Source organism: Melanostigma gelatinosum (genome assembly GCF_949748355.1).
Source record: "Melanostigma gelatinosum genome assembly, chromosome: 24".
NCBI lineage: Eukaryota > Metazoa > Chordata > Actinopteri > Perciformes > Zoarcidae > Melanostigma > Melanostigma gelatinosum.
Window position 1 is genome coordinate 7,145,655 of NC_136657.1, and position 13,560 is coordinate 7,159,214.

Sequence of the window (13,560 nt, forward strand, 5' to 3'; positions counted from 1 at the left end):
GTCTATTTTCGTACCAGAAGCATCTTTAGTTTAATGACACACAGCTGCTGCTCTCGTGAGTAGCGGAAGGAACCCACTCTCTAACACTACCGTTGCCATAGATGCGCTCGTGCTGAGTGGGCAGGACAAACATCCGGGCGACAACGATTTGTTGGCTGCAACTGCCGTTAAACTAAGTCAATTGCCCAGAACAATACCGGAAGCTAGACATTCCACCTTCAAAATAAAGGCATAGACTACAAATTGTATGTACTTGTTATTACTTGCTTAGTTATATGCAGTAAAGATATAATGTATGCATGCACATATTTATTTACTAAACCTCTGTTGCTACATATAATTTCCGTTTTCAATCAATACATGAAAATAGACGTTATTTTGAAAGTTACAACTGGAAGTTTCAATTTTAATATAACTGCCTTGACAGGCGCTTACCAGACAGTCCCGAGGAATACCGTGCATAATTACCGACACTCTGATGAGGTCTATGTTTGATTTTCAGACCTCATATATCTGCTGCATGGCAGGATGCCTGCTTTTCATTCTAATCAGATATGCGGCTTGAGGTTTGGCTGTAGCTGCCTGTATTGATGGAAAGAGGAACCCGTCAGACACAATGAAAAAAGTTGGACTTATTGGATTGCTACTGTTGCCCCAGGTGAGAATATAGATGCATGTTTATTTTAATGTACACGTCTTAAGATGCAAGTGCATCATTGTCTGCTGATTTACAGGCGAAATCGTCATCAGGGTGTCATCCTCATGTTAATCTTGTGAGAGAGGAGGAAGAGTGCTTGGCAGATCTGCTGCTTTATAAATCACACAAAGCTACAGGTGAGTTAACCGTTTCTAAATTGTGTATTTTACAGCTATTGTGTTAAATTATACTTTAATATTGAATAAATCAAGATTGCTGCTTTCCATTAAAAAAAGGAAATCTCTGATATGAATACAATCTTTGAATTAAGCTTTTTTTTAACCTTACAGAAATTTGATGCAATGTTTTAGTGACACCCAGTGGTCACATAACACAATGCACCCTGAAATCCAAAACTTGCATCAGGCAGTAGGCATTTTATACTGAAGGATCAGGATTAATCCAGATGTGGTGTTTTATCCTGCAACTAAAACATCAAGTTCCATCACCACATTTGTATGGAATCCGAGCAAATTAAATGAATAAATAAATAAAAACTTGTGATTTATGTTCCACGCATGAAGAAAACAACATCAGTGTGCACTGTAAGGGGATGTGGGATGACCTGAACTGCTGGCCATCTGCTTCTCTTGGGGAAACCGTCTCTCAGCCGTGTCCGGAGTTTTTCACCTCGGATGGTGAGATACCACACACGAACAAACAGACAGCCATCACCTATTCCCCGTTGAACTGGTTAATTGTTCTCTTCTCGTGGGTCTCCATCCAAACATTCAGCCATTAAACAGGAGTGTTTATGTGGGGAGATGAAGATGATGGCTTTCATGATAAACTATCTGAAGAACCAGATGTTTGTTGAAGCACCTGGAGAGGAAAAAGTAATGGTTTTGCAGCTTTTTACTGTGCAATAAATCCAAGTGTGTGAACACACCAGTGACCAGCTGAAAAGCAAACATCCTCATAAGATATACTTTCCTATGATACTCCGACAACAATAACAGACGCAAGATTTTCTTGCTATTTTGCAGGTAAAGTTTACCGCAACTGCACTGCCAGTGGTTGGACCGACCCGCTCGTCCCACATGAAGACGCATGCGGCTACGCGTTCAATGAGACGCTCCACTTTCTTGGAGAGGTTGGTGGTATCTAAAAAGCACACAGTACCTGTAGTTTATCCAATACAAACCTATGAAATAACTATAATTATGATTTATAGTCGCGCTCATGGCTGCGAGCCAATGGGAAGAGAGTCGCATCCCCAATAGCCGAGAAGAACCACTTACTTTTGCCACAAATGTATAAAAGCAAACCTTTTATTAAAGTTAATTTAACTTGTGTCGCTCAACATGAGACGGTTAAAGTATCTGCTGTTAAAAATGTAGAGTGTTTAAGTATTACAGGGTAGGTATAACTTTATTTATTTATATACTTTTGTAGCAAAACATGAGCAAAGTGTATTTCTGTCACACTTTACACACAACAAGAAAGGTTATTTAGCTTTTTTTCCCTTTTCTTTTTTTACCCAAAACATTACATTTAAACGACTAACAGTCTTGAAGACGCTTTTCAATTCTGGTAAAATACATTAAAAAAAAATTATTCTAGATTTGCCCAAAACACTTCTTACCAAACTCTTGAAATAAACTTGGCACAGACGCCCCTGAGACCGGTCTTTGAGTCTTAGTGATGACGTGATGCTCTCCTTCAGTCCTCAGATGCCCACATGTACTTCTCCTACGTGAAGAACATGTACACGGCCGGGTACACACTCTCCCTCATCTCCCTCTCCATCGCCATCACCATATTCTGCCTGTTTAGGTGAGAATCACTTCTTTGTGAAAAGCATTGGTTGGTCCTTCCCTGAAAACTGAGGGGTTAAACAGGGATTGTTAATATCTCTTCAGAAAGCTGCACTGCACCAGGAACCACATCCACATCCAGCTGTTTGTCTCCTTCATCCTGAGAGCCATCTTCATCTTCGTCAGAGACTCTCTGCTGTTCTCCGATGAAGAGCTCTACCACTGCGACTACTACCCGGTGTGGACGGACGGACGCTCTTTCTTGTCGTCCCTTTTTAATCTGCCACATGATTAACACACCTTCTCTTTCCGTGCGGCAGGTGGCGTGCAAGGCCGCGCTCATGTTTTCCAACTACTCCATCCTGGCAAACTACAGCTGGCTGCTGGCGGAGGGTCACTTCCTCTTCACCCTGGTGAGCCGCTCCTTCTTCTCCCTGAGGAAACACCTCGCCTGGTACATCGTCCTAAGCTGGGGTAGGGAGACACGTCAACACAAGCCCCTCTCTCTTTACAAATCCCCACTTTGTCTTTTAAGATTGACCCGAGATCTATTTCCATCCCACAGGCTTACCTTTGATTGTCATTGTCTCCTGGGGATGTGCCAAGTATTTCTACGAAGACGAAGGGTACGAGGGTTAAACAAGTGTTTCACTCGATGGTTTGCAGTTACGAGATTATCTCTGTTGATAAGTGTATGGCAATAAAATGATTTCTTATTTGTATTGCCATAGCTGCTGGGAAACCAGGAGACATGAATGGATTTGGTGGATACTTCGAGTGCCAGTCCTTCTGACTATATCTGTAAAAACTTTATTTTTCTTTAAATCATTAAAAGTTGTTTGACATATTCAGAGACACGCGTGTTCACGTTCTCACCAAGAGTTAGACGAGATGATTGATACCACTCACGTGCTCAGTTCGAAGTAAAAGCCAGCAGCTGGTTAGCTTAGCGGTTTCCCCATTTCCAATCTTTATGCTAAGCTAACCGGTTGCTGGCGCTAGCTACATATTCAGCATGCATGAGTGGTATCAATCTTCTCGTCTAGCTCTTGGCAAGAAAGCAAATTTCCCATAACGGTGTTTTAATCATTTCAGATGAATCTCATCTTTTTCTTGGGCATTTTGAGGATACTGGTGAACAAACTCCGAATGCAAGATGCACAGAGGAATGAATTCTGCCAGTATAAGTGAGTCGAGATCAATACTACTACTGTGGCATATCTGTTTTGTAAATTTGAAGCCGGTAGTGGTTTACATATGTGTCTTTGGTGATGGAAATATATTTTACATAAAATAATGAGATAGACTTTTCCTATTTGCTAATCCCAGTAAAAGTACACAGAGATGCAAATACAAGGGAACTATACAATAGATAAATGCCTGGAAAGTCTGTTTTTTTTTATTGTTAGTTTAAAACTCTCCCCTCTTCTTTCACCAGGAGGCTGATCAAATCCACATTCTTTCTGGTGGCTCTGTTCGGTCTGCATTACATCCTGTTTGTTTTCTTGCCCGTTGAAGTCAGCAGCTCAGTGTTTAAGATATGGACGTTCGCCGAGCTCGCTCTGTCCTCTACACAGGTAGATCCGTCGCATGCATGAGAGAGATGGAGCGTCCGATCGCCCGTACACTCACTGACCTCTCTCTTCCCACCACCGCAGGGCTTCGTGGTCGCCGTGCTCTACTGCTTCATGAACGGAGAGGTAAGAACCGGTCGGCCAGTCGGAGTCTAAAAACAGAAAGCTCCAACGTGAAAGTGTGAAGCACATTTGGGATTGAACGCGATGCGCACGTTTTCCAGGTGCAGCAGGAGTTCCAGAGGAGGTGGCGGAGGTGGCGGCTGTCTCAGCACCTCCCCAGCCGGCGCCGGCAGCAGCACGGCTCCATCAGCAACAGCGGGTCCCCCCACACACAGGTGTCCCTGCTGCCCTGCTCGCCGGGAAGCCCGACAACCAGCGGACTCCCTGTGGATACAGTGGAGATGTGACTCATTTCCTCATCGATACATAATGGATCCTAGCTGAGGGCCAAATAGTGCACACCTGCAGCTTGAATGTTTAACACTGTCAAATGCGTATTTTTCTAATCTCCAGTGTGTTTCTTTTATTTGACGACATCAGGATGTGAAATAGCTGGAGAGCTTAGACTACTTGTTTGTAGCGATTATACTGAATACTGTCACAAGATTAATGTGGAAATGATTCGTAAATGTCCAAACGTAACAGGTAGATAATTGGGAAAAACTAATTAAAGGGGCACTGCATTCATTTAGTATTGCACCGTGAAGTTCTGGGGACTTGAATGATACGGATTATTTAAAAAAAAGAAAAAAGAATGGTCCAAATTGATTAAGTAGAGACCAATAGATCCTGCCCTTTTGTCCCCAGTATGGTTAAAGCTCTTAAAAACTCCTACAATCCCCATAATGCAACTCAACAGCATCTTTTCATGAATGTCTTTCAAACTCAAGGGGTTTCTATTGTATATATTCTTAACTTGTAGGATATTTGGCATCAGAAGTTGTTTCTTAGAAGACATCAGACACAAGTTCAGTCTGAGGCCCAAAGAAAGGCGTTATTATCGACAGCCAGTCCTGTGAACAGATGCTCTTTATTTAAACCGGTTTTATCCGTAAACGTACATTGTATTCGCACTTAAAAGCATTAGTTCGACATTTTAGGAAACGCCTCTTTTCACGTTCTTGCTGAGAGTTCGACGAGAAGATCGATACCCGTCTTTAATGTCTGTAAGCTAAATATGAAGCTACAGCCAGCGGGCGATTAGCTTAGCTTAGCATGAAGGTCAGCTGTTTTTTTTCCTGCTCAGCAGGAAAGCAAATCAGTGTCATTTCACAAAATGTTGCTGTTCCTTTACATGCTTTTTTTGGTTTTAACCAATTTAGAGTACCAGAAAGTACTCCAGACTGCTGTCTGGCATTTAAACCCAATCATGTCTTACACAGTAATAAAGTATCAAAGAGTCCAATGTTCAGTTTCTACTGAGAACAAGATGTGACATTGAAAAGGCTACATCATTTGAGAGAACCCAAATCTCTTCTTCAGGTCCTCCACCAGGTCAATATAGGCGGTCATTGCTTCTTCTTTGGACAGACCTGTCGGTTAAAAATCAAATCAGTCGGCTTTTACGAAACAATAAATCGGTTTTATCCATTTCCATATCCTGTTCTTTTCTTAGTTCTATAAATCGGACCTTTCCGTTCTTTCCATGCGTCCCATTTTCCTCGTCCTGCGAGGTCAAAAAACCCTGGACGATCTGTGGACGTCAAAGCAAATAAACCATCAAACACTGAAATAACTGAAACTAAATTCAGTTTTAATCATCAAAGTAAAGCAAAAGTTGCACCCATGTCAGGCTTTTATCATTCTACAATCAAAAAAAGGTACACATGAAGGGTTTTATAGTCTGATTCTATTTCTTACTACTTTTTAAATTGTACTAGTTTCAAACAAATGAATAATAAGTAAATAAAGGATTCCAACAATTAGGCTTTAAAATAGTATTTAAATGTTAATGTTGGGAGATAAAAGTTTAAAAAATTAAAAATATATAAAAAAGGTGAAAATGCAATGGATTAAATAAGAAGAATGAAAACATTCCCAGATAGGAGTCTAAAGTCGTCACATTATATCACTGGCATGTATTAATGCAGCATTTTACTGTTGGAGCTATAATTTCAATCCGTTAAGTAACGAAATAAACGTACCGGGGGGGAAAGGTAAATATTCGTCACACGTCAGTAATACTTCCTGTTTTTTGTGCACACAGTCACAAAATGTTTTTTTTCCATTTCAATACTATTGTTTTCACATATTTTCCTTTTAAATAAATGTCTGTGTGTGTCACAGTATCAGTTCTGGGATCGTTGAGAGAAAGACGCAGAACTTGTTGGACCGGATTCTTCCTCGCCCCACCCTGCTGGGACTCATCCTGTGCACAGGAACTGGAGAACTCGGAGCGAATGAGTCCTTCCTTTGTGTCTCCATGTGGATTCCATGTTAGAAACGTCAACAAAAAGGGCCGCAGAGACTCACCTATGTTAACATCGCCAACCGTGGCCTGCTTGTATAAACCATACACTTCCCCCAGCACTCCGTAGCCGGGTCTTTTGTCCAGCACCTTCACCTCCTCTACCGCTCTTTCAAAGGATTCCTGGCAGGACGAGAGAGAAACACGAGCTCACGCAGAGATCTAGAAACTGATCGAAATGTTTGTTCTAAAACCAGACTTACTTACGATTTTTGTTTCTAGTTAAAATGACTTATCGCCTCATTACATCTACACAAGACTTTACACATGTAGCTATGCGGAGCTATTCCTGCTCTGTAACAACCTCCCTGTGAATCAGTAAAGAAAAGGACAACGTAACAGTACCAGAGATCTTCAATGCAACACGCTAGAACAGGCTCACAACTAGAAGATATCGTACTTACATTCATGACTGCTGAGAGAAACTCACACGCCTCGCTGCTGCTGCTGCTGCCGCACTTTTCAGCCGGTGCTCGTCGGACTCGTCCTGCGGTGACGTCCTTTGTCACAGAGTGGAGTGGGAGGTGGCTTCTGAAGGCCACGCCGTCTTTACAGGCAGTAGGAGGCTGACCGACGCTCACTTTTACAATTCTCTAGTTAATAATGAGGGAGCAGTGCATGACGTCAGGGTTTACGGTTACACCTGCAGCGCTGCAATTTAATTATTTTAATAAAACAACAATAATCAGGCCTTCAGTTCTGGAGAATATAAAAGCCGTGTGATCTGATTCTCAGCCACATGATGGCAGCATCCACATGTTCAGTGATCTGCACTTTGGGTCAGCTGCTATGAGATTTACCTTAATATTTTTTATCACTGTAATCTTTAAATAATTCAGATGTTTTATTTCAGCCCGTGACTTCGCTCATGAAGCATCTACAAATAAATAAATCTATGTCACAATATTCAAGACGTGAATAAAATACCGGGGGAAAAGAACGGCTGTAGAAACAATGTTTTATTCTTTGTTCTAGAGATTTGAGTTCTTTACATTCATGCCTTTGAGGTTAGAAGCATTTTGATTTAGATTCATCTACTTATCACGGAACAGAGAATGATCTTTGGCAAGAACACGAAACGGAGAATACAAACTCACAAAGAACCGAACGAGCCTTTCCTGCTCAGAGTGAAAACGGTAAGAAACTGTTTGATAAGAGGTCAAATGTGTTCTGATCAGCAGGTCAGTTTAGTAACACCAAATAGTAACCACGTTCAAAAAAAGAAAACTTTGTAACAACTTCTCTAAACTAGATGAAGCAAAGCAGCACGAGACTCCAGCTTAGAAACGACCCCTGAGTGAGGGACTGTGCACTGATGATGAGGAGGAGGAAGGATCGCAGTCGGACATACTTTGGAACACTGATTCATCTCGTTCTTCAAACGTTAACACACAAAAGTTTTCTTTAGCGTTCAGCAGCTACTGGCCAGAATGTAAGAGGTATACATTGTTTGTCATTTTTTTTGCATTTAACTCGCATTACAGTGAAGGACATCACATGTTTAAATTGGGCCACATCATCTAAAATCCTTTACGCTTTTCCTCCGTCCCCATCCCCAATAATTCCCACACAGACCCGAACAGTTTGAAGCGTTCGCAAAAGAGAAAAAAAAAAAAAAAAGACGTCGAAACAAAATGAAACACAAGTTGAAGACCGGCGGACAGAAGGCTGCGGCAGTCTCGAAGTGCAAACAGAAAACTGAACTGACGGGAATACACGATGCAAAGTCTGCTTCTGATGTTCTGAGCTTTAAACATTCATATTTCAAAGACTCAAATATGAACGTCTGCAAGATTCTACAAGTCTTCAGCAGGTTCTTTACCTGGTTTACCAGGTTCTCATCAGTTCACGTAACAATAAATTAAAGTAAATAAGGACCGACTAAATACGTGTTAGTGACGATGCATAGTGCAATAAGGTTGACCACCACAGCTCTACTGGTCAAACATCTCTAAGGAACTACCAGCTAATTTGTAGAAAAGACGCTCACACGTCTCTGAGATCTTTCCAAAGGCCTCAGAGAGGAGCCTTCAATAAGTTCCAACGGTGTATGAATCATTTATCTCCTGTGCGACCTGCCGTTTATATTCATGAGCGCACACGTACAGAGCGTTTCTGGTCTGGATCCTCACACGTTGCTCACCTCCTCCAGCCCGTTGCGGCAGCCGACGCGCGGCAGGGCGAAGTGGAGTCGGCGGTTCTTCTCCCAGCCGCGGCGGATCCGCCCGAGCCGCCGGGCCACGCAGGGGGCCAAGAGGGCCAGGCGGCCCAGCAGGACCGCGGCGGGAAGAACCACGACCAGCATGAAGGTGGGGGGCATCAGGAAGCGGTACTGGGCCGGGTCGAAGGCGCGGTCCCAGCCGTAGAGGAGCGTGTGGACGGTGGCCGTGGACAAGGCGCAGTAACCCAGTGTGGACTGCAGGAGGCGAAACAGGGAGGTCATCACAACAATCGTCCTGTCCGCTAAATATACGACACACATGGTTTCAAATCTGAGATTTCCCCTTAAAGTGACTCGTCTTCACCTCGCATTCCACTAGATTAGCTCACTGTGTTACAGAGCCCGAATAAGCACACTGACCCACCACTCATGACCTGACTGAACCCCACCAGTTTGCTGCTTAATGGACCTACAGGGCACGCTAATTAAAAAAAGACTTCCCAAGGTTGAGTCGGGTAGAGGCCATGGGGCTGAAAATGGCCTCGCTTTTCCTCGTTCACACACTAACCGGGCAGAGCGGATCATAAATGTTTCCACTTGACAGGAGTGATGACTTTTTCTATTGCGGTGCTTTCAAATACGGGAAGGGGGACAGCAGCAAAAAAAAAATACTAAAAATAATCGACATAGATTGATGGCAAGAGAAAAAAGCATTTCTGTTTCTAGAGAACTGCAAAGGAGGATAGTTGTGCTCGAATAATAGACTTATTTTCCACAGCAAACATTTTGAGGCAAATCACAGACCTGTGTGCTTTTAGGGGCTCAGGCAGATTCTTAGTGTGTAGTCGGTAAATCGTGTGTGAGACTGATGCTCGAACACACGACACAAACATGCACACGGGCACGACAGAGAACGAACACGCTGTCCTGCTCTCTGCATCTAGATGGCACACGGCTAATCTGACGGCCGCCGGATTAGCCGAAGTGAAAGATGAAAAGGAGACCACCGAAGGGCCGCGAGCGCTGGAGGAACGGAGGCTGCGAGGGAGGGGGGGGGGGTTTAGGGAGCAGCGGAGAAGGAGGAAGTGCGTGAGTCACGACACTCCTGATGGCTTTGTCACAGTCCGAGTTCAACGGCGAATCTGGGGCAGCTGCAGGAGCAGACGCAGTGTTCGCATGGAGGAGACGTGGTGTTCATCTGTCACCGCATCAGCGCGATGCCCGAGCCTGTATGTTTATGTGTCAAGTGTCACAGCTGGCAGTCTTTGGCCGTCTGTCTGTATTAATCCCATCTGACTTTTACCCTGCTGCCTCCAAGAAGAATAGAAACCCAGCCTTGTGCCGGTATATATTTATAGGAAAAGGGGCACTCGGGGAGGGGGGAGATATTAGATTCTACACTTCTTTACGTAACTATAACTATCACTGTGTGTGTGTGTGTGTGGGTACCTGTATGAAGCTGAACTCCCTCCAGTTGACGGTGTTGGCCACCGAGGGCAGCGAGGTGACAGCCAGCAAGGAGAGCAGTCCGAGGGCCATGATGCCCGCTGACAGGTACAGCTCCACCCTCCACACGGCCGCGTCCACCCACACGTCGTCGCCCGCCTTCACCTGGACGTCACACAGTAAAAAAACTCAACCCTCATCGTCTCCAGGGTGGGGGTATTTAGCGTACACATTATGTATGGAGCGTCAACCGGGGTCTGCGTCTTCCCCTCACCTGTTGAGCAGCGATGAGCAGCTTGAAGCGGGCGGACTTCCTCATCGGGAGACACAGGCTGTAGATGGCGTGCAGCGCCGCGCACCAGAAGCTGCACAGCCCCAGCTGCTTCCTGCTGTTCAGCCACCGGTCCAGCAAACTGGGGAAGCGGTTGTACTTGGTGCCCCACCACAGCTGGAGGAGAGCGGCGCACAACCCGGGCAGGTAGACCAGCGACAGCATCACCAGGGCCACGGCGGGGAGGGTGACGTTGACGGTCTCGACGGGCATTTTGTAGAAGACGCTCTTGCCCGCCGTGACGTAGGGCTGCAGGACGTCGCGGAGGAAGTTGTACACGTAGAAGAAGGCAAACAGGGACAGGGTGCAGAAGACGGGGACGCGCCAGGAGGGGAAGAGGTAGAGGGGGAGGTTTTCGATCTCCAGGGAGACGGAGAGGAGGCCCATATCGACGGGGACGAAGCCCATTCTGCGACAGAGCTGCATCACCGAGCTCTTGGTCTTGCTATTGTTGCCGCACAGGAAGATCTGGTGAGAGAAGATGATGTCGGGTTTTCTTTTTTCTTTAAAAAAAAAATCGGAACCACAAGGGACAGCGGATGTATCCTACCTGCCTGCTTCCATCCTGAGGTCCCACCTGGAGCATCCAGGCCGATATGGTGTTGAACCCTTTGACCACAGAACTCTCCGGGAACAGCTCGGCCAGCTGCTCGGCGTTCGAAGGCCCGTCCCGGTTGATTGTCAAACCATTGCTGACATCCACCAGCGTCTTTCCGGCTAGCGTGGGCTTCAGTTCCACCAGCGTGGAGTGGTGCTCGGGGAACACCGCGACGAACACCAGGTCTGCCTGGCTGGCTGCCTCCATCTGGGACATCACCTGGAGGAAGTACACAATCACAGGAACGTCATAGTATCATGTGATCAACTAAATGATGAGCAAAAGAATATATTATTGGCAAGTTGTGTACATTCTAACATGCATCCTCATTGGAACACTTTACAGTATGACATCGTACAGTATGGTATAGCTGTTTCCCTCTGCTTCAGGCTTAATGCTAAGCTAAGCGTCTCCTGGCTCTCGATTCACATTAGCACACAAACATGACAGTCGTGTCAACGGACAGTGTGACGATATAAAGAGGAAACTTTAAAAAAAACCATGTTCGATGAACTGCTTTGTTCTCTACTACAATAGATGCGTATCTATTCAGGATAATAACAGTTATCATGCCTCATGGGTAAAGACAGTAAATATATAATCATCACCATAGGGAGAGGAACCAAAACACCAATTACGCGGCGAGTGTGAATGCGAGTGTCAGCGCTGTCACCTCGGCCTTGTCGGGGAACAGAGCCGCAGAGCGCTTGGGGTTGCGACTGCCCACCACCACGTGGTAGCCGGAGGCCACCAGCCGACTGGCCAGTGAGCGGGAGAAGTCGCCCGTGCCAAGAATGCCGACAACCGGGGTGCCGGGTTCAGACGTGGAGGCCTCGAGGTGCCGGGAGCCTCCTCCTTCACCTCTGCCTCGGATTAAAGGCCGCGCCATCTCATCAGGCATTATGCACTCGTGAATCTGCAGAGACAGGACGTTTGTTCATATGCACCCATAATTACCTCAACTGGTTCCTAAAATCCTTTAGGAAATTCGCTTGTTATTGTTTGGTAGACCTCAGAGGCTTGCTTTTGTAAGTAATAACACACTTAAAATAAAATATATTACACATTCTGAGGACAGTAACTCTACAGTGAGTCTATCCAGCTGGCGCAGGAACCTGGATGCCATAATATTAATATAATAACCACTACGATTTATTCTGCCAGTCTTCCTTCCGAACTGCACTGTTTAAAAGCAATTACACCCTCAACGTGCGGTACTTACGTTAGCACTGGAGATAGTACAAATCAGTACTTTGTTTTCTATCAGTGCAGCTTCTCTAAATCATCCTGTCATGAGCCGAAAACAACGACTCTTCAGAAACAGTTTCAAGTACTGTTGCATGATTGATTAGAGCCGACCCACGAGCGACAAAACACTTAATTGCAATAAATCCACACTGAAACGCCTAGTATCTGAAACTGAAACTGAACTAACTGAAAACCTATCTTGACTCAACTCGTGGAAACTTTCCCTCCGAATAAAGTTCCTCTCCTCAACACACAGGACGACGCAGGTAAACACACACGGACATTTGGATGAAAGCGATAGCTTACCCAACACAATTTAGCTTCTGTTAGAACTTACAAGGCGATATTTGTCGCTACTTTGTAGCTACTTTACTCAGCCCGCTGCTCCTCTGTGAACGTTTCTTCCTGATAACGTGACGCGCATGCCAAAGCCCCGCCCCGCCGCGGCCACGCCTCCACGTGTGTGCAGAAGATAAGAGAGCGCGAGAGCAAATACAATGAATATGATCCAGGAGTGTATTGTACATTATATAAAAACTTCATTTATAAGACATCAAAATAATCAAAACAGTGGTTATAAATTGCTTTACAACAAATAAAAACGTATGAAGAAATAAAGAAAAATGTGTCCAATACTTTGGTTTGTAAACATTTATTCTTAATTAACTTTCCGTACTTTGCGTTCAGTGATAATCCTCGCTAAACACGCTAAACTAAGATGCTAAATAAAATAATTAAAGTGTCATCATGTTTTGTTATTGTCTCATTAGACACAGACTTTTAATAGCAGTTGCTCACTGGACTCCATCTGCTGCTGTCGGTGTGTTTGATAAACAGGCCGTGGGATTAGAACGGGAAAAAAAAGCAAACGTGCGTAAAAAAGATGTCCGGCCGTGGGCCATGCGCTGTCAACATGACTTCATCATGTCTGCCTTTGCCACTTGCAAAAGGTTGAACCCCTCTGGCTCGCAGCACTGCATCAGTGTCACCACACACAAACACACACACGCACGCACACACACACACACACACACAGTGCCTGCATGCCACCCTCTCTCTCTCGGCCATGGCCTCGTGTTTGTTTACAACGCTTAAAGGAGCTGTATTTCACATTCTGAACATTAATATAGCAGCAAACAAATATTTGCTTTGTAAAGATATATAGTTATGTCAAACCCGAGCAGAGAATGAAGTCACTCTCAGAGCGATCGCCATTTTTGGGTGTACCGCTACGAAGCGTCGAGAGCTAAAGTAGCGTTAAATGAGTACAATTTAACA

The 13,560-nt window shown here is 44.8% G+C and overlaps 3 protein-coding genes across 4 annotated transcripts; 1 reads left to right on the plus strand and 2 right to left on the minus strand.

Moving 5' to 3' along the window:
* Nucleotides 1-616: 616 nt before the first annotated feature.
* Nucleotides 617-4,438, plus strand: sctr (secretin receptor; the record flags this gene model as incomplete). Its single annotated transcript, XM_079296480.1, has 13 exons — nucleotides 617-658; nucleotides 735-834; nucleotides 1,222-1,335; nucleotides 1,684-1,790; nucleotides 2,364-2,473; nucleotides 2,560-2,692; nucleotides 2,775-2,928; nucleotides 3,020-3,080; nucleotides 3,186-3,255; nucleotides 3,550-3,641; nucleotides 3,893-4,031; nucleotides 4,113-4,154; nucleotides 4,253-4,438. The coding sequence occupies 13 exons, from the start codon at nucleotides 617-619 to the stop codon at nucleotides 4,436-4,438; spliced, it is 1,350 nt and encodes a 449-aa protein (XP_079152606.1).
* Nucleotides 4,439-4,545: 107 nt separating this feature from the next.
* LOC306797042 (acyl-CoA-binding protein-like) lies at nucleotides 4,546-6,995 on the minus strand. The gene is made up of 4 exons (XM_079296213.1): nucleotides 6,903-6,995; nucleotides 6,504-6,621; nucleotides 5,662-5,724; nucleotides 4,546-5,563 (listed from the first exon to the last, which is right to left on the minus strand). The coding sequence occupies exons 1-4, from the start codon at nucleotides 6,906-6,908 to the stop codon at nucleotides 5,478-5,480; spliced, it is 273 nt and encodes a 90-aa protein (XP_079152339.1). The 5' UTR covers nucleotides 6,909-6,995; the 3' UTR covers nucleotides 4,546-5,477.
* A 1,625-nt stretch (nucleotides 6,996-8,620) lies between these two features.
* On the minus strand, nucleotides 8,621-12,709 carry steap3 (STEAP family member 3, metalloreductase). 2 transcript variants are annotated; one of them, XM_079296211.1, is made up of 6 exons: nucleotides 12,620-12,709; nucleotides 11,708-11,950; nucleotides 10,987-11,253; nucleotides 10,380-10,904; nucleotides 10,109-10,270; nucleotides 8,621-8,914 (listed from the first exon to the last, which is right to left on the minus strand). In XM_079296211.1, exons 2-6 carry the CDS (start codon nucleotides 11,933-11,935, stop codon nucleotides 8,627-8,629), a joined length of 1,470 nt encoding a protein of 489 aa, XP_079152337.1. In that variant the 5' UTR covers nucleotides 11,936-11,950; nucleotides 12,620-12,709; the 3' UTR covers nucleotides 8,621-8,626. The 2 variants fall into 2 exon arrangements, with proteins under 2 accessions (XP_079152337.1, XP_079152338.1); XM_079296212.1 differs by having other exon boundaries at nucleotides 12,589-12,674.
* Nucleotides 12,710-13,560: the final 851 nt, after the last annotated feature.